Raw genomic sequence first — 26,087 nt, 5'->3', positions numbered from 1 at the left:
CTTGTGTATCACCTGAAAAGTAAGAATGTTTGACAAGTTGCTCTCTTACTCTCCTTCTAGGCCACATAAAAGATGAAATCCATCCATACAAAAGTTTTTTCTTGGGTACCAACTAAGTATTAAACACAACCCCCAAGAGCTGGGGCTGTATTGGTGAGATAGATGTGATGCCTGAACTTACAGGGTAGAGTCTTCCTGGGGTGATGAATACTGGGCTTCTCTACTTGGACTTGCCCAAGGTCACACAGCTATTAAATGGCCAAGATTCAAATCTACTTATGTCTGATTTCAAAGTTCATACTTTCCACCACATCAGGCATACCAGTCAGGGTTCTGGCAGGAAAATGCAGAGTGTTGAAATGGGATAAGTGAGGAGAATTTAATAAGAGAAGATTTACAAGGGTTAAGAAAAGCCCAACAAGGAGTGGCGCTGCGTCCCAATGGGAAAAACAGCCGGAAGCATTACCACGCCGGGGTGTGAGAGGTGTGGTGGCAAGGTGGTTACAGGAACCTTGGAGAGCACCTGTATCTGTGAGGGAGGTCTGGTGGGAGCAGTGCCCTTTGGCAGAGGACCGACCCACAGTGACCCTGTTGCAAGGGATGTGGGGGAGTAGAGACCCTTATCTCACATTCTTCCCCTTTTCGGATCCAACCAGTGCCTCCCATTGGCCAAATCCAGCTAGAAGCCACAGGACAAGGGAAACTGGGGTGATACGGGCCTTAGAGGTCAGCTCTGGGGTCACAGAGAAGGGTGCAGAGGGTAGAAAGTGGATCTGAAGGGGTAGATGAAAATGCCCAGTACGTCAGTATTTCACAGACTCTTCTCATTCAAATATTTCCTTGATGAATTCGTTATATCCCATGTGTACTCTACACTCACCTATTCTTAATATCTTTAAAACGTCCTCACTTTTACACACTTATTAAATGTATTAATAGTAATAAGTACTAATAAATGTATTACTAGTAATTAATGTAATATGCGGCTACTTTAAATAGAGGAAAACCATTAAAAATACAATGAAATAAAGTTTACTGAACTTAAAAAATTAAAATTGAATAATAATTATAAATGATGATTTATCTTATGAGAGCGGGTACAGTCTGGCCCCTGCCTGCCTCTCCAGTGTCCTCTCCCCCGCCCCTACCCCATGCGTTTATGCCTCCATTTCAGTCATATTGGGTTTTTGGCCCCTCAAAACCAGCCATACTCTCACCCACCACAGTGCCTTTGCATAGGTTGTTCTTCAGCATTGATCAATGAGAGAACACTCTCAAAAATGCTAGGGAACCTGAATAATACAACAAAATAGGACAATCAGCTAAAAAGAGAGGAATTATGCTTTCCTGAAGACTATTCTAGAATTGCACTGGTATCGCTAAACATTTTGTCATCGATCTGGATATCCAGGTTCTTGTCCTGGCATCAAACTTTAATTCTATAATCTTAGAACAAATATTTAACAGATACGTGACTCAGTTTCTCCATCTATAAAATGAAAAAAATTGGCATGGAAGCAGGAAACATGTGAGCACATATGCCAGCAGTTCTCCACTCGTACAACTTTCAAAAGGGAAAAAAATTACTGTCAAGAACGTGATAAATATACCAAATCAGCTACCTAAATTGTTGAATGCCGTTCATGGTTGCATTTGTTCTGTAACAGGGGAATACAGAAACATTTTCTTCCAAACACCTACCTTTTCCAAGTCCAAACTCTTTTTGCCCCACCAGATACCTTAGTCATGCTACATTTATTTATAACTCTCCTTTGCAAAAAAATCGTTCAGCATACATATTTATATGAATAAATGGGATAATAAATGGGGAAGAAGTATGGTCACTGTAGATACTGTTTAAATCCATTCTTTCTTTTTTTAAATAGTGACCTCTACTTCTCAGCCACAGCAATCAGAGAAGAAAAAGAAATAAAAGGAATCCAAATTGCTACTTTCCTTGGGGGTACGACCTCCTTCTCTACTCACAGACATGTGGGAGGCATTGGCCCCATCTAGGCTTCATTCCTCTGGCCACAGTGATGGTCAGGAGGGTCTCCTTAGTGCTCCTCAGGCAGAACTAAGGAGACACAGCTGGGGACTTTTGCTTACAATTGTGCCCTTTTCTGTTGGACTTAAGTCTGGTAGGATGCACTGATATCTTGAATAATCCACTCTCTTCATTTCTGCCCCCTGCTCTGTGCCCTGAAGAAAACTGGTCCGCACAATGTAAGCTCTTTCTAACTTCTAGTTGACTGCAGCCAATTAAGAGTAACAGCAGGAGATAAGGGAAGGAGAAGAGTGAGGCTGGGCTATTATTCCGCTGACTCTTCCTCTGTGGGGTTGCTGCATACTGGCTGTGTTCCTCTACTGAAGATCACAGGTCCTGAGAGACAGCTCTCTCTGTCACAGTTTTGGTAACTGATCCTCTCTCCTCCTTTGCTCTTTGAAACATCCGTTTAGTACCCTTGCCTTAGACTACCCACTTTGAGTGCCATGTCTTTCCTATCCTGGACCTTGACTAAAACAGAGGATGACAGGCTGGAGCTGCCCACCGCCTTCGAGTCATGTTGTGGGGTCTTAAAGTAAGACGGAAATGAAGGAGAGCAGAGCCAAGGGAGGAGGAGGGATCGAGTCCTGGCCTCACTGGCTGACCGCCTGACTCCAGTGATGTCTGAGGCTGTCACACACACTGACATTTTCAACGATATGAGTCAGTGTATTTCTTTTTTTGCTCAAAACATTTTGAGTTGGTGTTCCAATTGCTTGAAACAGAAAGTCTTTATTAAGGTATCACTAAAAATATGGCTCTAAAGTGAAGATGCATGGATCCCTGATGCTAAAGACCCTACATTTGACCTAAATACAGAACTACTTTGCAGTTTCAGTCTCCCTGAGGCCCGATCCTACAGCAGATCCTATTTTCAGATCTCTTTGAGATTCTGTCTCCTTTACACACTGTGTGTATCCTTACAATATTCACCGTCTTTACTCAAGTTAACATGAGTGTGTCTCTGTTTCTTGGAGCAAAGTAAACGTAATAAAACAGTTTCCATTTTATAGATAAGAAAAGGGAGGCCAAATAAATGAAGAAACTTCATCTAAGTCAAAGGTAATGTCAGTCCTGGACTTGGCAGGCAGGTCTTCTGGCCCAGGACCTTTCCATGTTACCCCAGCTTCCTTGTGTTCCTTTTGCCTTTTTCCGTTATGTGTTTGCCTTCCCATTTGCCCTGAACTTTTGTGGCCCTGTCCCCCTAGTAGCCTAGGGTGTGTCACATTATCTCAGGGCCTTGATGCTAGCCAACTGTCAGAGAAGAAAAGCCATGGGCTTATCTTTTTCTGAGTTTCCATCCCTTGTCTGTCCACTCATTTGGCATTTAGCATGTGTTACCCTATGAAAGTTTGGGAGATGTTGGATAATGTTAACTTGTACTTTTATTTAGCTCCCCAAGTATTCATAACCTGCCGTCTCAGGTGAGAGTACGTTTATCTGGTATCTGATTCATCCTGGAAAAATCTATAGTCCTTACCACAGTATTTAGCTCACATTAGCGAATCAGTAAGTATCCATTGACAAGATTGACTAAAAGCATTTTATATTAGGCAAAATGCTGGCTAAGCTGCGGTGACACAATTACAGTGGCTCCAACATGACAGAAGTTGACTTCTCTCCCGCAGCCCAGAGGTGGGCGGACAGTCCAGGGTAGGTAGGCAGCTCTGTTCTATGAAGTCATCCAGGGACTCGGGTTCCAGCTTCTTACTCTGACATCCTCTAGGGTGTCTTTCTCCACATGGTCAGAGCTGGCTCACTTGTACCGCATTCACATCCTGGCCTAAGGAATGGAGGAAAGGGAAGGGAAAGCAGGTAGCTTTCTTATTAAAATGTGATTCAAATATGCACATATTATCTCTGCTTGCAGCTCATTGGCTAAAACATCGTCACATGGTCACATCAGCTTGCAAGTGATGCCGGGAAATATAGAATGTAAATAGTCAGCCACGTGGTCTGATAAAACTCAGGACTCTGTTGCTAAAAGAAAGATGAGCCATTTGACCACTTACCATCCACTGGAATGACTAAAATTACCAAGATTGATTTTCACCATTGATTGATACCAAGTGGGTTGGAGAATAAAATAGTGCACCCACCTTAGCGAGCTCTTTGGTCATTCCTCTCCTAGGTATTAACCTAAGAGTAATGAAAACATATGTCCACTGGTACAAGAAAGTTCATGGGAGCCTTAGTCATAGGAGCAAAAAACAAGAAACAGACTAAATATCCATCCATACGAGAATGATTAATCGTGTTGGGATAGTCATACACTGGACTGCTGCTCAGCAATAAAAATGAACAAACTGCTTATACATCAACCAGCGTTCACTTACCCATTCAGCATAGTAGGCACAGAGCCCAGGCCCATGAAAATGTTTTAATTTCTTTTAAAATCAGAAGGAAAAAATGAACTTTTAGGTTGAAGAAAATATTTTATTATATAAGACGGATATATTTGTCATAGTAACACAGTTATAAGAGATACATTTTAAATTTTATTTTTTATGAAGGAAGGGGCCCAGGAAGTCCCTAGGACCCATGAAGGTCATAACGCAGCCCTATAAACAATAGGGATGAATCTTAAAAACATTATTTTGAGCAAAACATACTGGAGACACAAAAGTACATGCTGTATGATTCTATTTAGTGAAGTTCTATAACAGGCAAAACTAATCTGTATTGCTAGATCAGAAGGTAGTTGCCTCTGGGACGTGGAGGGATTGAAGGCACTTTCTGGGGTGAAAGAAATGTTCTGTATATTGTTTTAGGTGGTGATTACCTAGGTGTATGTGCAATTGTTTAAAATCATGGAACTGAACCTTTTGCATCCATGCTTTTTTTTTGGTACTCAGGAATCTCACTGTTGTGGCCTCTCCCGTTGCAGAGCACAGGCTCTGGACGCGCAGGCTCAGCGGCCATGGCTCACGGGCCCAGCCGCTCCGCGGCATGTGGGATCTTCCCGGACCGGGGCACGAACCCGTGTCCCCTGCATCGGCATGCGGACTCTCAGCCACTGTGCCACCAGGGAAGCCCCCGTGCATTTTATCGTATATTAATTATGCTACAACTTTTTAAAAAAGAAAATCAGTGCAACAGATTTGATGAATGAATTCTTGAGACAGTGTTAGCTGACAAGATTTTCAGCTGCATTTTAGTAGAAAATCGTTAGGAGCTCAAAGGGAAGAGTTCAGGCACTGTGGCAGGCCAATGTGGAACAAACCACTCTGCTCTGTATCAGTCAAGGTTTTGGACTGCAAGCAACAGAAAGTAGCTTAAGCAGAAAATGAAATTATTGCAGGAATAACAAACAGGTTTTGAAAACAGGCAGGAATTAAAGGAAGCAAAACAGAAACAATCAGATAATCAGATCACTGGCAGATCCCACGATGCCATTATCCTGTATCTTCGCTCCACCCAACCAAACTCTCTCTCAGTTTTCCACTGCGTCTTTTTATTACTCCCCGCAAAGTAAAAAAACCTGGATGAGAGTGTCTGATTGGCTGAGTCGAGATCTCACCTACATATAATAATTTTCTAGGAATTGGGAGGGGGAACATATTTCACTTGGCTTCTAGAGTGGCAGGTAGGGCCCTGTCTCCCACTTATTTTGGAATTCCCTATAATGATATGTTTGAATGCTGGGCAGCCAAAAATGACCACTGTCCACAACACTATCTGTGTTGTTCAGATTCTGGCGTGTGATCCTAACTCCTGTCCAGGACTTTCAGGATCCAGGATAGGCCCAGTGTAGATAGTTATGTTCTAAACCACGATCTTGGCCCTGGAGAGTGAACAGGAGATCAGGTGTGGAAGGTCGCCCTGGCTCAACCATCTAGAACCTGAGCGGGGAAACCAGTTGTACTGGTGAGATACAGAGAGAACTTGAATTACATGAGAGAATATTTGAAAGGCAGAGAAGATAGTAGGCCTTGGTGATTAATCTAGAATGTGGTAAGGCGGAGAAAGGAGTCAAAGGTGACAGTCCGAATTTCTGACTTGAGAGAGAAGGGGTGAATGAAGATTGTGCGGACGAATAGGGACAGTGACACTGAAGAGAGGCAAGGAGTAGACTTTTTATTGCTGTTTGGGGTGGTTAGAAGGGAAGTGTTACGTTTTGATGTGGTGAATTCAAGATGAAGATGTCCAACACACAGTTGACATTACAGGTTTTAGAAAGGGATCAACGAAGATCAAGTCTATTGGCTGAGGCCTTGGATGAGGGCGAGAACAGCCCAGGTGGTGAGGAAGAACGCCAGGGAGAAGGTTCCGGAGATTCCCGATATTTAGGAGGTGGTCTCCCATCTTCCTATCTAGCCTGGTGCTGCGCACGTGCTCTGGGCCCCCCACGCCGGCGCCCAGGCACCCTCTGGTCCACGGGCGGGCCACCCCTCCACATCCCGCCCCTGTGGGCGGGGTGAGCAGCGATAGAGCAAAGTCACCCGGAAGATGAAGTCGGATAGGCGCGGACCGGGGAGGGGCCCCGCAGAGTCGGGCGAGGGGAGGAAAGCGCCTGGGCGGAGGGATGGCCGGATGTCCCGGCCCGCAGCCCTGAGCGCTGCGTTGGCGGCGGCGGCGGCGGCGCTGGTGGTCGCGCTGCTCCTGCTGCAGCCTGAGGACGCGGGGCCGGGGGCCGGCTCCAGGTAAACCCTCCGCGTGGGGGACCAAGCTGGGCTCCGCGCCCCTGCGGGCGAAGGCAGGAGGGGCCGGAGTCGGGGACACCGTGGGGGAACGAGGCCTCCTGGTACCCGGGCGCATTCCCTGTTCCAGCCCCTTCCAAGGTGTGGGTTGGCTCAGAAGCGGGTAAGCAATACGGCGCCCCGCCCTGAGGGTGACTCTGCACTTTCCCCCGCGCCCAGACTGCAGAGAATAACCGTATCTTCCTCCAGAACAAATAACCTTTGTTCCCAGGGTAAGCACGGCTGTCCCTTTAAATATCCCGAGACCAGCACCTGTTAATGTTATTTCTGTAGCATGGCCGAGACAGAAGCGCTACCGAGGCTTCGGGAAGACTTCAGGATGCAGAATAAATCCGTCTTTATTTTGGGTGCCAGCGGGGAAACCGGCAGAGTGCTCTTGAAAGAAATCCTGGAGCAGGGCCTGTTTTCCAAAGTCACGCTGATTGGCCGGAGGAAGCTCACCTTCGACGAGGAAGCGTATAAAAACGTGGTGGGTATTTGAGCTGGGACTCAAAAATGTACCCGCAGTGGTTCTTCAGAGTGAGCATATTTTATGCTGCAAGGCTGAACATTACCCTGCAATGGCGGCAGGAGGTGTTCAGAGCGTGACCACGATTGGTCTGTGAGAGGTCTTACTGGAAGCTGGATTGTAGGTCCAGGTGGGCCTCCCCCTCACTGCCAGGCCTTGGACAAAGCCCTTCTCTCAGGCTTTGCCCCCATAAAATGGGGCCTAAGTGTAAGGGGGTCTAGGGAGACAGAGAAGAGCCATGCTTCCAGGGTCCTTTAAGCTGGCTTCTAGAAAAAAAGCCCTGTGACCTTGGGTAGTTAGTTTTCTCAACCCCATTGCTTGTTTTGTCTACCTGTCCACTACACACTGAAGTTAGCGAATCAGAAATAGCTTTGCAGAGGGGGAAAGGTCTATGGCACTGAGAGGTGGGGTTATTCACCTACAAGAATTTGCCCTGTCTCAGGGCTGCAGGCTTGTGTCTGTAAGTGGAATAGTCCCTTTCCTGTCACTTACACTTTTCGTGTTTAACCCACTGATAGACCAGACTTTAGTCTGGTGTTAATCCCCTAAATATTTGAAACCTGAGCTTGGTGGAGATTCCTTTCCCCTTGCAAATGGAGTTATTTGTGAACTGCAGTAAATTAAACTATAGTGAAATTCTGAGACCGCCCCCCCCCTCGCCCCCCGCAACCTGGACCCACAGGTAGAACATTCCAAATAACAAACGGTCTCACAAATAAATGTTCATGACCCCTGCAGGTCCATGATCAGGTCATTTTGCATATGTCTTTGGTCCCTCAGGACTTTTCTGTTAAAATGGACATCTTTGTTCAGACTTAGGCAGGTAATACGTGATCTTCATCGTCTGGCTTCATGGGGGCATGTCACCTCTGGTCGTTAGAAACTGAAATCGAGTTCTGTGCTTTGACAGTTGAGTTTTGGTGGTGCCTCTTTTGGTCAGGCACTTTTTGTAAACATACATTTCTTCAGCATTGTGTATGGTGCCAGGAAAATGCTTTTGAAAGAGTCAGTGGTAGAGAGGGAAAGCAATGTTTTATTTAAAGTCCTGAATGATGGAAACTTCCCAAACTTTTCTTTTTTAAGCTTCACAACAAACTTAAGAGGTTAGATGGAGGTTCTTAAATTTCCATGGGCATGAGAATTACCGAGGGTGCTTATTAAAAGTGCAGTTTCTGATTCAGGAGTATTGGTGTGAGACCTAGGAATATGCCTTTTTGTCAAGCACCTGCTGACTGATTCTAATGCAGGTGGGTCGTGGTGTAGACTGAGGGAAAGATTATCATTCACATTTTACTGCTGAAGAAACTGAGACATATAAGTAACTTGGCCAAGATTATTAACATGCCTAGTAAGTAGCAGACCCAAGACTCAGCCTAGGTTTTGAGACTCCAAACACCATTTCCTTCCCCAACATTATACCTCATTGGTATTTCTCCTGGTAGTATACAGACAGGTCTTTTATTTTTCCAGAGAGAAAATTATAATTGAACCTGACTTTAGAGATCTAGATCACACCTAGTCCAATTGTGTGTACTGTGGACATATAAGTACATTGTTGATTTTTTTTTTTTTACATTGTTGATTTTTGAATTCAGGTTAATTGCTTTTTGGTGGGAGAAAATGAGCTTGCAAAATTTGATGTTAAGTGGGTGGACTCTTTAGTAATGTTCTGTCATTCTTTAAATCTAGAGGGGGTATTTTTGTCTGTTTTTTTGTTTTGTTTTAATAACATCAAGTCATATACAACTATGTCTTTGTTGTCTAGAATCAAGAAGTAGTGGACTTTGAGAAATTGGATGACTACGCTTCTGCCTTTCAAGGTCATGATGTTGGATTCTGTTGCCTAGGTACCACCAGAAAGAAAGCTGGGGCGGTAAGGAAGGAATCTGCCCTTTTCCCCTTTCTCTGGTCGGTAATGTCGAAGATTCCATTTTTGCTTCCTCTTTTGCTTTATATTTGCTGTGCTTAAATGTAAATTAGCTCTTATCATTTAAGATTCCATATACTGCCCTAGCCTTTGCTATACTTTGAATAGTACTTATAAGTTCATCTTTCCTTCAGCATAATCCTTGAGTTCAGGCCTGTGTGCTGGAGATGTCATAAATATTTACATGGTCTTGCCTTTTGCAGATATCGTGGTCACTACTTGCCCTGACTTACGCAAACCATTATGTCTGAGTAAAAGTAACTGGCTCATGCTCTTAGCAGTAAGTTATTTTGGTTTCTTTATAAATGTCTTAAACTTAAAGCATTCTCTCTCACTTGAGTGATTTGCTTCAACCTGTTTTCATGCCAAGCTTTAAACTTCTGGGCTAGAACATCAGAACAGAGGCACGATTCAGCTAGCCTCCGGTCATGACTCAGCCTCCAGCGATGATTCAACCCCAATGGTGATTCAGCCTTAACTGACGCAGAACTGTCCTAACACACATTTTATTCTTTTTTAAATGATGTTCTAAATTGCTTCGGCCTCTGTATAGAAGTCAAATTTTACTACATAGTTAGAAATCATAGCTTACTATGTAGATCCTGGGCAAGTGTTAATACGTACATCTTATTTAATTTATACCTTGACTATAGTTTATCCCTTTGACAAAATTTACTTGCTGGAGTTAAACATGTCTTTTAAACATGCAGAACCATGATGCTGCCATGGGGGCTTACCATAGTTTTATAAACAGGCCCATGCATCAGAATCATTTGGAGAGCACAGAACTATTGGTTTATACCAACCAAGGAGTTAGGCTCAGATGTATTTCTCTGGGCTTTCTGGTGATCTAAAGAATAATTCTATTTATGCTTTCAGTAGGGACAAATTTCCAAATCTTCTGTAGTTCTACCATGCGCCCGTGGGAACACATCTGAGTTTTGAGCTCTGTGCTGGGAAGTGTGGATTATCGAGAAGTTGACTCTCCCGGGAATTGGCACATTATCTCTCCTAGGAAGGGTCATTTTCCTGCTGATCAGCTCCTGCAGTCTTTTCTGTCCCAGGGACAGTCACAAGGCATGTGCCCTCTGATAGCATTGAAAAACTTTTGTTCTAGTACACTGCAGGTTACATTGTCTCAAGTGCCAACCTGACTTGGGTGGTGACTCAGCAAAATAAGAACACTACTGCATTAGGCATAGAGCAGTTGATTTTCATGACATAAGGCAAATCTCATTATAGGGCGCTCCAGGGGAAAGTCTAAATTGCTTTGTTGCATCCAAATCACCTAATGCAATTTTAATCAGAGGAGTTGGATGTCTTCCCTATCCAGAATATTTTTTGAGATGGAGTTGGTTCTCCACCCGGAAACTAAATACCTTTTGTTCTCCAAAATCAGTTTGGAAAGATAAAAGTAATTAACCAGTAAGCAAGAGAAAAGACTGGTAAACCAAGTATAATCTCAGAAATAAGTTAGAGCTTAAATGGTTTAAGAGGATAGTGACAGAAAATAAGCTGACATTTCCTCCAGAAAGTCTTTCTTTTTTTTTTTTAATTTGAAGGTGATTTAGATTGGATACAGTATGAAGTTTGGAGGTTGTGATAACTTCAGGCAGTTTAAAAGAGGTGACAGTTCACAAGTGGCTAGGTAATAATAGTTGTTTGAGCGGGGGGAGGGTGTGTGGATTTCCAAGCTCACTCCACCTGGTATTCTGGTGAGCAGAGTTCTCTGTAAAAAAAAAAAGGGAGCATCAGATGGGTATTGCAAAGCTGGTGGCAAGCCTAGTGTCATTCTGTAGCTGTTTTGTAACTGGAGCAGCCCGCATTTTACTTTAGCAACTTCAAGAAATTCAGGGTTTCTGTCTCATTGTTGAAATCCTATGTGTAGCCTGCTTATTTCCCTATGACCTTCAGTTTAATTTGCTGAGGATGGATGTTATAACAAAAAAGCATAATCAAGGTGGCTTAAACAACAGACATTTTCTGTCTCACAGTTTCCAAGGCTAGAAGTCTGAGGTAGAGGTGTTGTCAGGATTGGTTCTTTCTGAGGGCCGAGAGGGAAGGATCTTTTCCAGGCTTCTCTCCTTGACTTGTAGATGGCTGCCTTCTCTCTGTGTCTCTTCACATGGTGTTTTTCCTACGTGCCTGTGGCTATGTCCAAATTTCTCCTTATTATAACAACACTAGTCAAACGGTATTAAGAACCACCCTACTTGGAATGACCTCATCTTAACTAATTACATCTGCAAATAAGGACACATTCTGAGGTACTGGAGGTTAGGACTTCAACACAGGAATTTTGAGGGGGTAACATTGCAACCCATAAAATTCAGTCTACCCAGATTTCTTTTGACACAGGTGCTAGGGATAGGTCTGTTAGCTTTCTTCAGCTGTTTGGAAAACCATTTTCTTTAGCAGTAGCTGGTTAGATGCTAATCTTTCTTTTCACATTCACAAGCCATAGTTGTCTAATGAATGCAGTGACTGTGACTTGGCCCTAATCCAGATCTACTGGATCAGAATCTCTAAGGTTGGAAGCCTATTTTTAACATGCCTCCTGGGGGATTCTGATGCAGCCAACCTTTTCTTCTTGTTGGACCTGCTTTCTGGATGCATTAGACAGTATTAGTCCTCTTTGCCTGCTGGGTTTCCAGGTACTGTTGTCCCAGATAGCCTTCACCTTGCTTTGGTAAGTAACTTATGTACTAGTGAAGGTTGAAATACCCTTTGAAAACCAGATCTACATTGGCCATAAGTGAAGAGCAAAACCTCACACAGGGGCCAGAGAATGGTGCTTTCCCCTTATTAAGAGAAGGATTTGGTTAGTGAGTTTGAGGGGGTGTGATTTAGTTTCACCTTTTCATTTGTCTCCTCACCTGGTAGGCACAGGCTCCAGAAGTCCAGGCTCTTGTAGTCTGTTGAGTGGACGATGCCATTAATGTGATGAATGCGGCCATTGTCACACTTATTAGGCATCATTAAAGTCTCGTGGCCTCTGATTCAAATGATACACTCTTCTAATCCAGGGGCTTGTAAACTACAGACTGTGGGCCAAATACAGCCTGCCTGTTTTTGAACAGCCCCTGAGCTAAGAATGTTTTTGTATTTTAATTTTTTATTTATTTATTTTTTTAAAGTTCTTTTTCTTTTGAATTTTATTTTATTTATTTTTTTATGCAGCAGGTTCTTATTAGTTATCTACTTTAGACATATTAGTGTATATATATATCAATCCCAATTTCCCAATCCATCCCACCACCACTACCCCACACACTTTCCCCCCTTGGTGTCCATACGTTTGTTCTCTACATCTGTGTCTCTATTTCTGCCCTGCAAAAAGGTTCATCTGTACCATTTTTCTAGGTTCCACATATATGCGTTAATATACAATATTTGTTTTTCTCTTTCTGACTTACTTCACTCTGTATGACAGTCTCTAGATCCATCCATGTCTCTACAAATAACCCAATTTCTTTCCTTTTTATGGCTGAGTAATATTCCATTGTATTTATGTACCACATCTTCTTTATCCATTTGTCTGTCGATGGGCATTTAGGTTGCTTCCATGTCCTGGCTATTGTAAATAGTACTGCAGTGAACATTGGGGTGCATGTGTCTTTTTTTTTTTTTTTCCATTTTAAAGTTTTTATTTTTAACATCTTTATTGGAGTATAATTGCTCTACAATGGTGTGTTAGTTTCTGCTTTATAACAAAGTGAATCAGCTATACATATACATATATCCCCATATCTCCTCCCTCTTGCGTCTCCCTCCCACCCTCCCTATCCCACCCCTCTAGGTGGTCACAAAGCACTGAGCTGATCTCCCTGTGCTATGTGGCTGCTTCCCACTAGCTATCTGTTTTACATTTCATAGTGTATATATGTCCATGCCACTCTCTCACTTCGTCCCATCTTACCCTTCCCCCTCCCCGTGTCCTCAAGTCCATTCTCTACGTCTATGCCTTTATTCCTGTCCTGCCCCTAGGTTCTTCAGAACTTATTTATTTATTTATTTTAAGATTCCATATATATATGTTAGCATACAGTATTTGTTTTTCTCTTTCTGACTTACTTCACTCTGTAGGACAGACTTTAGGTCCATCCACCTCACTACAAATAACTCAATTTCGTTTCTTTTTATGGCTGAGTAATATTCCATTGTATGTATGTGCCACATCTTCTTTATCCATTCATCTGTTGATGGACACTTAGGTTGCTTCCATGTCCTGGCTATTGTAAATAGAGCTGCAGTGGACATTGTGGTACATGGCTCTTTTTGAATTACGGTTTTCTCAGGGTATATGCCCAGTAGTGGGATTGCTGGGTCATATGGGAGTTCTAGTTTTAGTTTTTTAAGGAACCTCCATACTGTTCTCCATAGTGGCTGTATCAATTTACATTCCCACCAACAGTGCAAGAGTGTTCCCTTTTCTCCACACCCTCTCCAGCATTTGTTGTTTGTAGATTTTCTGATGATGCCCATTCTAACTAGTGTGAGCTGATACCTCATTGTAGTTTTGATTTGCATTTCTCTAATAATTAGTGATGTTGAGCAGCTTTTCATGTGCTTCTTGGCCATCTGTATGTCTTCTTTGGAGAAATGTCTATTTAGCTCTTCTGCCCATTTTTTGATTGGGTTGCTTGTTTTTTTGATATTGAGCTGCATGAGCTGTTTATATATTTTGGAGATTAATCCTTTGTCCATTGATTCGTTTGCAAATATTTTCTCCCATTCTGAGGGTTGTCTTTTCAACTTGTTTGTAGTTTCCTTTGCTTTGCAAAATCTTTTAAGTTTCATTAGGTCCCATTTGTTTATTTTTGTTTTTATTTCCATTACTCTAGGAGGTGAATCAAAAAAGATCTTGCTGTGATTTATGTCAAAGAGTGTTCTTCCTATGTTTTTCTCTAAGAGTTTTATAGTGTCCAGTCTTACATTTAGGTCTCTAATCCATTTTGAGTTTATTTTTGTGTATGGTGTTAGGGAGTGTTCTAATTTCATTCTTTTACATGTAGCTGTCCAGTTTTCCCAGCACCACTTATTGAAGAGACTGTCTTTTCTCCATTGTGTATCCTTGCCTCCTTTGTCATAGATTAGTTGACCATGGGTGCATGGGTTTATCTCTGGGCTTTCTATCCTGTTCCATTGATCCATACTTCTGTTTTGTGCCAATACCATACTGTCTTGATTACTGTAGCTTTGTAGTATAGTCTGAAGTCAGGGAGTCTGATTCCTACAGGTCCATTTTTCTTTCTCAAGACTGCTTTGGCTATTCGGGGTTTTTTGTGTCTTGATACAAATTTTAAGATTTTTTGTTCTAGTTCTGTAAAAAATGCCACTGGTAATTTGATGGAGATTGCATTGAATCTGTCAATTGTTTTGGGTAGTATAGTCATTTTCACAGTATTGATTCTTCCAATCCAAGAACATGGTATATTTCTCCATCTGTTTGTGTCATCTTTGATTTCTTTCATCAGTGTCTTATAGTTTTTTGCATACAGGTCTTTTACCTCCTTAGGTAGGTTTATTCCTAGGTATTTTATTCTTTTTGTTGCAATGGTTAACGGGATTGTTTCCTTAATTTCTCTTTCTGATCTTTCGTTGTTAGTGTATAGGAATGCAAGAGATTTCTGTGCATTAATTTTGTATCCTGCTACTGTACCAAATTCATTGATTAGCTCTAGTAATTTTCTGGTGGCATCTTTTGGATTCTCTATGTATATATCATGTCATCTGCAAACAGTGACAGTTTTACTTCTTTTCCAGTTTGTATTCCTTTTATTTCTTTTTCTTCTCTGATTGCTGTGGCTAGGACTTCCAAAACTATGTTGAATAATAGTGGCGAGAGTGGACATCCTTATCTTGTTCCTGATTTTAGAGGAAATGCTTTCAGTTTTTCACCATTGAGAATGATGTTTGCTCTGGATTTGTCATATATGGCTTTTATTATGTTGAGGTAGGTTCCCTCTATGCCCACTTTCTGGAGAGTTTTTATCATAAATGGGTGTTGAATTTTGTCAAAAGCTTTTTTTGCATCTATTGAGATGATCATATGGTTTTTATTCTTCAGTTTGTTAATATGGTGTATCACATTGATTGATTTGCATATATTGTAGAATCCTTGCATCTCTGGGATAAATCCCACTTGATCATGGTATATGATGCTTTCAGTGTGTTGTTGGATTCTGTTGGCTAGCATTTTGTTGAGGATTTTGCATCTATATTCATCAGTGGTAATAAGAATGTTTTTATATTTTTAAATGGTTAAAAATTTTCAAAGAGGACTAATGTGTCATGACACATAAGAATATAAGAAATTCACATTTCAGTATCCATAAATAAAGTTTTATTGGAACATTCTCATTACTTTATATATTATTAGTGGCTACATTTGCACAATGATGGCAGAGCTGTGTAATTGCAATAGAGGCCTGCAAATTTGAAAATATTTACTATCTCACCGTTTATAGGGAAAGCTTGCCAACCCCTGTTGTCACCTATACTATTTTATTTGATGTCTAGGAGGGGGCTTGTGAAGTGGTGAGGTCCCAGATGTTTCGTGAGACCCAGATCATAGCCTCTGTTTGGGTACCAAATGGCTGTGGGACCTTGGGTATGCTGGTTAGCTTCTGTGGGCCCCTGTCTCCTTGTCTGTCCTGAGAGGGTGGTGACCACCGAAGCCCCTTTGGCCTGCAGAACTCTCTGACTTTCAAAACAGAAAGAAAGGAATGCCCCAAATGGAAAAAAATGTGTGATAACATAGAGATTGACTCAGGAATCCTCTGCATCTATAAGATTTTATTTTTCTATCCAGAGCTCTTTCTCTAACCAAGATCTTGGTTCCCCCTCTGTACATCAAATATAGACGTGCCCTCCAGGACACAAATAAATGGGGTCTCAGGTCACACCATTTGTTGTTTGTCAGTGTCTCTGTTTTCTAGTCTAATTTATAGAGTTGAATTGAAAAGGGAGTGAAGGAGAAAGAATCTGAAGCAGAAATATGGCCAAGTGGGACCCTTTGCAGAATGAAATCCTCCCTTCTTGGAAAAGGGTCTTGTTGACCTTGACTCATTCCTGCCTGCTTGCTTGTCAATGCTGAAATACCTTATCAGGATGAGGTGTTCTTAAGCCACAGTGTTCCCAGTTTGCAGGCATTGGTAAAGAATATTAGAAGGAATACTTAGTAGCTTTGGATTTTCATAAGACTTAAAATAAAGAGTAATTAGAGAATTTGTCTACCTAGATGTTTGTAGAGCCCATGAAGACATCTCTGCTGTGTCATATCAGTATATTGTGTTTATTTTTTCGAGCAGGTGCTGGGAAAGGAAATTTATAGTGGGAATTTATTTAATCATTTCCTTTTTCTAGAAGGACTCTGATTCCTGTCTTAGAGTAAAACACACCAACTGTGGAATCATAAAGACACAAAGACATAATGGACTTAATTCTCTCAGAAGAGACATCTTTTTTTCTGCCATATGGTTGGGCAAACTAAATATGGTTTTTCTGAAAATTATGTTTCTGGGATATGGAGTAGCTTGTTTTAGTTTGTTTTTCTATTCTTTTATTTGAGCTGCTAGAGAACAAGAAAGGGTTTAATAATATCTTAAAGATAGCTCCTTTCTATCTACAAAGGGAGTCTTCCTCACTCCAGAGAAAATCAGTGTGTGTCGGTATCTCTGAGTAAGTGTCCGGGATCCACGTTTAAGTTTGGCTTCTGAGTCCTTGAAAGCCATTGACCCCTTTGCTTTTGAGTTTCATTCACCAGTTAAAAGGCCACGCATCAGGGCGGGGGAAGTGAAATTCAAAGTTTGTGGGCTTGGAATGATGCGTATTTATAATCAGCTTGAGGGCTCAGAGGATTTGTGAAATCGTTTTGGATTAACAGCCATTGATTGCTAATAAAACAGTATTGAGCTTTGTCCAGAGAACAGCAGTGAAGAAAGGTATGGGCACCTTGTCGACAGGACCCATTGAGCAGGGATGATGGGCTAAGTGTGAGGGTCTCTGCAGCAGCGTGGGTGCTCGTCCTGCCCGGAGCCGTTGTCAGTCCTTTGCCAGGCGGGTGAAAGGAGGGACGCCAGAGGCTGATGGCTGGGGTGGTATTGATGTGCCTTAGCTGACTAATCAGATTGTAAAAGTCCCATGGTATTTATGTCACTTTAATTTTCATCAAACAATTGGAGACTGCAGGACTCTATTAAGGAGTGGTTGATCCAGAACTAAAGCCAGATAAATTGGGGTCTCAGTTTAATCAAATTATCCCTTTACTGGCCCAGGATTAAGTGAGAGGGACAGCGTCGGTCTAGAGCCTTGTGATTGGCTGAAGCTTTCCCGTATTTTTAAAGACACCGATGAAAGAAGAAACATTTTAACAGAGACAACTCTAGTAATCCTTCCAAGAAATAGTGCTAAACCAGCATCAGCAACAGAAAGGAATTTATTTCACTAGTCAACGATGTAATTTTATTGGGAATAATGAACCTGTTATCAAAATCAGAGTTCTGGTGAATTGGAGTGAGGGGAAGAAAATAGATGTGGAAGACAAATAGAGTGTTTTAGAATTTTTTAAAGTCGTTTTGGGTTGTTTTTCTTGGCACATCTTGAGCACATGTAAAAATCTCAATCCAGAGAATGACTCTGAGGAGATCAATCACAGCCCACTCCCAGGATGTGCTGAGTATTAAAACTGGTTTGCTGCACACTGATTTAAGAAAGCAACAACATGAGTTTCAATCAGTGTGTAGGACAGGTTGCTGAGTCCGTTATTAGGATGGAATGTCAAAGTCTACAACACAGAAGCAGATGGGGATGATTCCCGGCTAAGAGTTAAGTTTATATTACCTAAAAAAAAAGAAAGAGGAACAACAGTACCCTGCAGGTCGTGGACATCGTTAAAAATGCTCCATAAGTGATAAGAAGAGAGGACGAGACAGGCTTTTGGGGTAACGGTGGTGCTCTATTTCTGGATCTGGGAGCTGGTTGCAGAAGATATTTATTAGTTTATGAACAGCTTATATAGCCAGCTCTATGCTTAGAATATATTTACTTTTATGATCTACTTCAATACAAAGTTTGAGAAGTTTGCTTGGGCCCCTTGTTTTAGAATTGAATTCTGTATTAGTTTCCTATTGCTGCTGTAACAAATTGCCTCAAATTTAGTGGCTTAAAACAACATAAGTTTATCATCTTACAGTTTTATAGGTTAGCAGTCCAATGTGGACTTTGCTGAGATAAAATCAAGGTGTTGACAGGGCTGATTTCCCTCTGTAGGCTCAAGGGGAGAATCCATTTTCTTTACCTTTTCTGGCTTCTAAAGACCACCTGCATATCTTGGTTCATGGTCCCTTCCTCCATCTTTAAGGCCAGCAATGGGGGATCAAGTGCTACTCACGTTGCCTAACTCCAGCCTCCTTTTCTGCTTCCCTTTTCCACTCTAGGGACTCTTGTGATTACATTGGGCCCAGTTGGATACTACAGAATAACCTTTTTCAAAGTCAGCTGATTAGCAGCCTTAATTCCACCTGCAACCTTAATTCCCCTTGGCCACGTAGCCTCTAACACGTTCACAGGTATGGGGATTAGGGCATGGACATCTTTGAGGGGCCATTATTCTGCCTACCACAGTTATGAATTAGTTCTGTTATTAGCTGGTGATGGTGTGAGGTAAGAAGGAACGTGAGTACCGTGGGGAGCACGGCTCAGAGAGTCAGGAATTTGCGCTCTGCTCTCAGCTATCTCACTCATTAGCCGGTAGTTCCTGGATCGCTGGACCTTGTTGTCACATCTCCACAGTGAGGGGGTTAGGCGTGATGTTTCCTAAGGTGCCTTCTATCTATCTTATGAAAGATACATATCTCCATACAAAATATAACATTTAGGGTCAGTAACTACCAGAGGGCAGATTTTTAATTTAAAAAAAATCACTGGGGCAGTAATCCAGTCTTCAGATTTGGAATCCTCATTATATGAAACCTCATTATATAATTGTGGGTACCCATGAAGTTCAGCTTCAGTGGACTTTAGACTGCTCTTCAGCTGTACCAAGTTTGAGGATGCCAGACTTCGTGGTGGTCCCAAGAAGCTGTTACTACATGGAATTCCCTAGTCTGGGTACAGGCCGGTATCCTTCACTTAGGCCCTGGAAACCAGTCTGTATTCTCTTGTTTGCACCATCCTCTCCCCTCTTCCTTTGATTGCCACTTAGTTCTTTTTTTTCCTAATTGGATTTACCTTTTCTCTGCTTTCGCTGGACTTTTATTCATTCATTCAAATATTTTTGGAGCACCTGCCATGTGCTGGGTGGGCATGTACTGATGCTGAGATGTGAATTAGGAAAGACCCAACCGCTACCCTCACTGGACTGAGTCTAGACCAGGGGTCTCCAAACACTCTTGAGTATATACCTGTCAGTAAAAAAAAATTTGCAGATGCACTCCTTACTAACGTGTGAAGTATGTTGTAAAGCATACACAAAAATTGGAAATTAGATAGACTTTGTTCTCATAGTGCGTGGGTAGTGTTCTCTGCCACCCTTTGAGACCCTGCTATGTTAGAGTTGACACACAAAAAAATAGAGAAAACAGAGAGAGGGTGGTAAGGTTGTAAAGGATTAAGGACAAAGAAATGTAAGACTAAAAACAGTTTCTCAGGGACTTCCCTGGTGGTCCAGTGGTTAAGATTCTGTGCTCCCAGTGCTGGGGGCCAGTGTTTGATCCCTGGTCAGGGAACTACATCCCGCATGCCACAACTAAAGATCCCACATGCCTCAACTAAAGATTCTGCATGCCACAAAAAAGATCCCGCATGTCACAACTAAAGACCTGGTGCAGCCAAGTTAATAAATAAATAAATATTAAAAAAACAACAATGAAAAACCCCAGTTTCTCAGCCTGATATTATTGTTCCTTTTGCTCCTTGCAGATTTTCTTGGTGTCTGTGTTTCAGTGTCATTGTCCTTGTTTTTTCATTGCAGTCTGGCCTTGCTACTAAAGCTGGTACATCTATCCTGAGCATCATATTGGAGTCATTCCCAGGGTCTAAGCCTGACATTCGTGTTGTTTTGGATGCATTTTATTTGGATCCCCATCCTCGTCCACCACCCCCCCCCACCCCCCCGCAAGGACTCTTAACCTGCCACCCAAGCTGATAAGTAATCTTTAAGATGAACTCACAGCTTTTGGGAAATAACTCACATCCTTTTCACCCTTAGGAGGGATTTGTTCGTGTTGATCGAGATTACGTCCTGAAGTCTGCAGAGCTGGCAAAAGCTGGAGGGTGCAAACATTTCAACTTGCTGTCCTCTAAGGGAGCTGATAAGTCAAGCAGTTTTTTATATCTGCAAGTCAAGGTTTGTGCATGTTTCTATCTTTTGTATACTTTGGAGAACCCTGGCTAATTGGCAATACTAAATAATACAAAATGCTAAGTAATGCCAAAATGCATTAAATGCATTATATTATGCATTTTTTATAACTACACGGACTGCTTTTTTGCAGAGATGTACTTAGTAAACAGGAGTGATTTGAAAGATAATTTCCAGTGTCTTCCCCTCTGTTGATTATCTAGTCATCATAAAATGAGATGTTGCAGCCCTGGTCTTGAGGATCAGCCCAGAATCTTAGCATTAGAAGAGACTTTGAGACAGTGATACTTTTCCAGAGTAGATTAAATGTTATTATTGGGTATGGTTCTTGTCCTCAAGAATTACAGTCTTGTTTGGGGGTATCCCCAAAGCCAGCCCCAAGTTTGGGAATGCGCTAGAAGGCCTCCCAGGACTGCCATATAGTTATCTTCACAGCCATGTTGTATTACAATGAAAGAATATAAAGCAGAGTCAGTGCAGGGAAAAAGAAGTGCATGGAGTGAGCTCTGGAGGAATCTAGGTTCAGGCTTCCAAGGGTCTTCTGCCAGTGGAGTTACACGTGTTTCATTTCTCCAGCAATGAGTATTGCCTACCAGAGAAATTCACTTGAGCTCAGGAGTCCAGGGTTTTGATGGGGGTCAGTCACGTAGGCACCCTCAGCGTAAAAAAATTACAGACTTCCAGAAGGAAAGCAAGTGTTCAGCATAAACCACATTGTTTGTACAAATAGTTTAGGCATAGTAAAGTACCCTTATCAGTTAGCTAATGCCAGGAACACTCCTAAAATCTGAGTTCCCAGACACAGGCCAGAGGACAACCTGGCAAGCAGACCTTTCTAAGCAGTTTCAGCCTGGTACTCTTGTACACATGTTGCTAATAGAGACAAAACACATCTTTGTAAAAAACCAACTAAGAAACGCACCCTCATAAAAATTTACATATGAATGTTTATAGAAGCATTATTCATCATAGACAAAGAGTAGAAACAACTCAAATATCCATCAGCTGATGCATGGATGAAAAAAATGTGGCATATACCTACAAAATAACATTGATTTAACTATGAAAAGAAATGACATATTATAGCATGGGTGAACGTTGAAAACAGTATGCTGAATGAGGGAGGCCAGTCACAAAGGGCCACAACTTACATGACTTAATTTATAGGAAATGTCCAGGATAGGCATATCTTTAGAGACAGAAAGATTAATGGTTGGCTAGGGTTTGCGGGAGGGGATGGGAGTGAGTGCTAATTGGTACGGGGTTTCTTTTGGGGTGATGAAATATTCTAAATTTAGATTGTGGTGAAGGTGGGACAACTGTCTGTGAATGTATTAAAAATCATTCATTGAAAAAAGCTTTTTAATACATTAATACATTTAATACATTAAAATGTATTACTGCAGATTATACAGTGCTGTAGGTTAAGTGCCAAATGAATGGTATGAACAGCCCAAGAAGGCGGCGGTGAGCAGGCTGCTTAGTTCATAGGCCTTTTAAACATCCCTGTGGCCAAGCTTCTCTGGCATTTCTGTTTATAGAGATGCCTGGCGTGAATATTCATGGATTGTTCAACAAATATAATTTAAAGCCTCATCTAGATGCTCTGTCTCTTGAAATGTTGTGGGTTTTGTTAGGAAGTAATACAAGGGAGTCTGTGGTTCTTCTGACCTCCTGAAACTACCTGGAAGCCAAAAAAGGTTAAGGTCCCCTGGCCTGCAGCACTGATTCTGGAGTGACGGACAGTTCTTTATGGCTGAACTCCTAACATGTCACTCTCTGGATCTGTTTCAGTAGGTCACATGACAGGCTGGACTGACCATGCAGCCATTTACTCATCGGTGCATCTTTTTTCACTCTCTACTACATATCAGGATTAACTGATCTCTTCCTTAACTTCCCAGACTCTCTGGAATCTAAAAATCTAGGGGAGGATATTAACTAGTATTGAGACCTGCAGAAGTAGATTGTCTTCAAAACCCCAAGTTATTCTTGTTATTCTCTCTTAAGCATTACAGCAAGTTGGTCTTGATTAAATACTAGAAATGTTTTTTTTTTTTTTGTTAACAGGGAGAAGTGGAAGCTAGGGTTGAAGAGTTAAAATTTGATCGTTACTCCATATTTAGGCCCGGGTAAGTATTCCTACTGCCTAAGAGTACACCACTGTTGGTTATTCCCTAGAAGCTGGTTTTTCATTTGAAGAGGCTGACAAATTTCCACGATATGAAAGAGTTGGCTGGAGGGAGATTGCTTCTCTGAAGAACCCACTTTTAGCTTTGAAGGAAAGGCTAGACGGTTGGTGGTGCCAGGTTCAGAATAGTCTGAAATTTTCTGGGTAGCCTTGGCTGCCGCCTTCTTTAAAATCCTCTTCGTGCCCAAATAAAACGATTTATGCACTGTATTAGTGTGTTTGGGCTGCCACAACACTAACACTGCAGAATGGGAGGCTACAAGTCCAAGGTCAAAGTGCCATCAGGGTTAGTGTTGGGTGAGGCCTCTCTTCTGGCTTGTTGATTCATTGCTGCTTCTCTCTGTGTCCTCCTATGGTCTTTCTTCTGTGTGAGTGGAGAGAAAGAGAGAAATATCTGATATCTCTTCCTTTTCTGTAAGGACACTAGTCCTATCAGATTAGGGTCCCATCCTTATGCCCTAACTTAACCTTAATTACCTCCCTAGAGGTGTGTCTTCAAATACGATCCCACTGGGGATTAGTGCTTCATGAATTTGGGGGGACACAGTTCAATCCATAACATCCTGTATGGTCTGAATGCAATGTACCATCTCTTCCTCTGCTCTTCTTTTTCTCTTTAGAGTTCTATTATGTGATAGGCAAGAATCTCGCCCAGGTGAATGGTTGATTAGGAAGTTCTTTGGCTCCTTACCAGAATCTTGGGCCAGCGGTCACTCTGTGCCAGTGATGACTGTGGTTAGAGCAATGCTGAACAACGCAGTGAGACCAAGTGACAAGAAGAAGGAACTGCTAGATAACGAGGCCATCCACGACCTGGGGAAAGCTGATGGCTCTCTCAAGCCGTGACCACACTGGAGAAATGCTTTCTATTGTCAAACTCAACACCCATCACCTAATCGGTAATTTCAGGGTCTAAAAAAAACATGTGCTTTAACTGTGGTTTCACTATTCTCAGTCGCCCAGATCCAATCAAAAAATGATCGTGCTCTGCATCAGCATTTTAGAGCCTGATGGTACATATGTAGACATTACCCTGGGAAGCCTTTCAAAAATAGAGATCCAGCAGCTCCCTGGTGGTCTAGTGTCTCGTATTCGGCACAGAAATGAGAAGTTCATAGGCCCTACCTCAAACTTTCTCAATCAGAATTTTGGGGGTATGGGGACAGAAATCTGTTGTTTTAGTTAAGCTTCTCTTATGGTTCTGATGCCACTGGTGGGGAGGCCAGCTTTGAAAGCTTGTCTGCAGAGTCACAGCAGCAGTGAAGACTTTATGTATCATGCAGATGAGTCCTGAACAAAAATTGTTGACATTTGTGTCTCTGAGTTACCCAGTGCTGACTGCATGTTAATTGTGTAAGTGAACACTGTGCCTTACTATTTCTTTAGAATATATAATAAAAGTTATTATATAACTGAGCTTATATAATTCATGGGAGAATTAAATAGAAGAGTTAAAATAAATGGACAAGTCATGGGTTCCCTTAGATTGTTAGAAAATGCCCAAGTATCTGTGGTAATATGCAGTTATTTTGGGCAATGGGATTATAGAATAGCAGCTAATATATATCAAGTGCTTGCTAATTGCCAGCTTTTACACATGATGTCTGTCCTTTAACCCTCCAAACAATCTTTATAATTCTTACAGGCAGTACTATCATCCCCCTATCTTAGGTGGGGAAACCGAGGCTCACTGTGGTTAAATGCCTTGCCCAAGGGCTTAAAGCTGAAGCCTGAAGCTAGGAAATGGCAGAGCCAGGATTCTAACTAACCCAAGTGAGCCTGAGTCCATAGCTTCTGTTTTTAACTACTCTGCAAGAGCATCCAGTATCTGTATATTTCCAGGAAGTTCCAGTTAATTGTTACTGGATCAGTACATGCCATGGATGAATAAGATAGAAATGTTTGGGTTTCTTCATTGGTCTAGGATCCCTCTAATGATTAACTACACAATGTTCACATAGCCAGTAAATGTATATCTCAAAGTGCTTCACTTTAAAAACTATGGAAAAGGAAAGGAAGAGGCAGAAGGAAGGGTCAAAGTCAAGAGGAACACACTGTTAATTTCCATCATGGAACAAAGGATAGTAGTGAAGTTTGTCTTAACTTCTGTGCTGGGGGAAGCAAAGTAATAAATTTCAAGCTTCAGTGGACTCCTTTAGTGTGTGTGTGTGTGTGTGTGTCTGTCTTTAGATGGGGTTGGACATTCCCAATGTCAGTCATCTAGGAAAGAGGCATATTTTAGGATGGGGTGAGGACTTGAAATGTGGGCTTTAAGAAGGAGATGGAAGGAACATCTTCCTCCTGCCAGGTGGGGTTCCTTTGGGGCTGGACTCTGAAGAGCCTGTTTGTTTAGGTGATAACAAGCATGGGCTCCAAGAAGTGAGGCACGAATTACGGGGACTCCGTGAGGATATACTGAGGCTGGCGGGCTCTAAAAGCAGCTAAACCCAGTGGCCAGTTTTAAGTTATTCTCTGTGTGTTGAAATTCCTTACCCACAAACCTGCTGTCAGGTCTTGTTCAACATTCTTTTCTGACCTCAGTAGTGAAGTGGCGTGATGGGAGAGGGTCTGTGTTTATCTTTGGAGTAAAGAAAAGAGCTGTTCCCTCCTAAGCCCAGCATTGTGGAGACACATAAACTTCAAGGAACAAGATTCTGGCCCAGTCACTCCTCTGGATTGGGTGTTACTTCGCTACTGTTAACATGGAATGATTGGGTGTTAATGGGATTTAGCAGGTTTCCCTCCAAATGGGGAGAAGATGGGCCTTGCTGGAGAGTATGTTGGAAGGATGAAGGAAAAAAAATGACCTTGAAGTTCATTCAGCTTATTGAAATGCCTCCTGTGTGCCACTGGGCACGTAGGCAGTGGGTCTACATCAGTGAATAGTAAGTCTAACCCAGCAAAGCCTGCAGCTATTCTGGCAGTGGCCTGCAATATAAGGGGGCTTCCAAACTATTTGATGGATTCTGTCCTCTAGGGGTTTACAGTCAAGGGAAAGGAGTGCATTCAGAAGAGTTTAGCAACAATACAAGGCATCGTTCTCATTCAGCAAATTAATATTGAGTACCTACCTATGAGTTAGGCCATATATTATGTGCCAGAGAAATGAAGGTAGAGACATGGCCCTACCCTCATGCTCAAACAGTGTTGTGACTAAAGACGGGAAGAAGAAAGGAAAAAGCAAATGCTAGGTGATAAGAAAGCAACTTAACAGGAGGCTGCTGGAATGACGGTGGAAACTACTGTAGAAGAGACGACCTGAGGAAGGACTTTCTGGCTGAGACAAAAAGTACCCTTTTGTAGAACATTCTTAGCAAAGACTTTGAGGTGGGAAAATGATTAGCACCAA

At 42.0% G+C, this 26,087-nt stretch overlaps 1 protein-coding gene across 2 annotated transcripts; it reads left to right on the top strand.

Annotated features, from left to right (window-relative positions):
* Positions 1-6,517: 6,517 nt before the first annotated feature.
* HTATIP2 (HIV-1 Tat interactive protein 2) lies at positions 6,518-24,155 on the top strand. Of its 2 annotated transcripts, none has more exons than XM_030864882.3 (6): positions 6,518-6,690; positions 7,021-7,216; positions 9,021-9,128; positions 20,395-20,532; positions 22,618-22,679; positions 23,359-24,155. In XM_030864882.3, exons 1-6 carry the CDS (start codon positions 6,581-6,583, stop codon positions 23,582-23,584), a joined length of 840 nt encoding a protein of 279 aa, XP_030720742.1. In that variant the 5' UTR covers positions 6,518-6,580; the 3' UTR covers positions 23,585-24,155. The 2 variants fall into 2 exon arrangements, with proteins under 2 accessions (XP_030720742.1, XP_060159408.1); XM_060303425.2 differs by lacking the exon at positions 6,518-6,690 and adding an exon at positions 6,702-6,850.
* Positions 24,156-26,087: the final 1,932 nt, after the last annotated feature.

The sequence above is a fragment of the Globicephala melas genome, chromosome 8, assembly GCF_963455315.2.
Source record: "Globicephala melas chromosome 8, mGloMel1.2, whole genome shotgun sequence".
Taxonomy (NCBI): Eukaryota; Metazoa; Chordata; class Mammalia; order Artiodactyla; family Delphinidae; genus Globicephala; species Globicephala melas.
Note: the sequence above shows the minus strand (reverse complement) of the source record. Positions and strands in the feature narration are given on the sequence as shown.

What these genes read in the sequence shown, in the direction of transcription:
- HTATIP2 (XM_030864882.3), top strand. Translation starts at nt 6,581, where the DNA reads ATGTCCCGGCCCGCAGCCCTGAGCGCTGCGTTGGCGGCGGCGGCGGCG. An exon ending in GGGCCGGGGGCCGGCTCCAG is followed by an intron (nt 6,691 to 7,020) that starts GTAAACCCTCCG and finishes TTATTTCTGTAG; the next exon opens with CATGGCCGAGACAGAAGCGC. An exon ending in CCAGAAAGAAAGCTGGGGCG is followed by an intron (nt 9,129 to 20,394) that starts GTAAGGAAGGAA and finishes TTTCACCCTTAG; the next exon opens with GAGGGATTTGTTCGTGTTGA.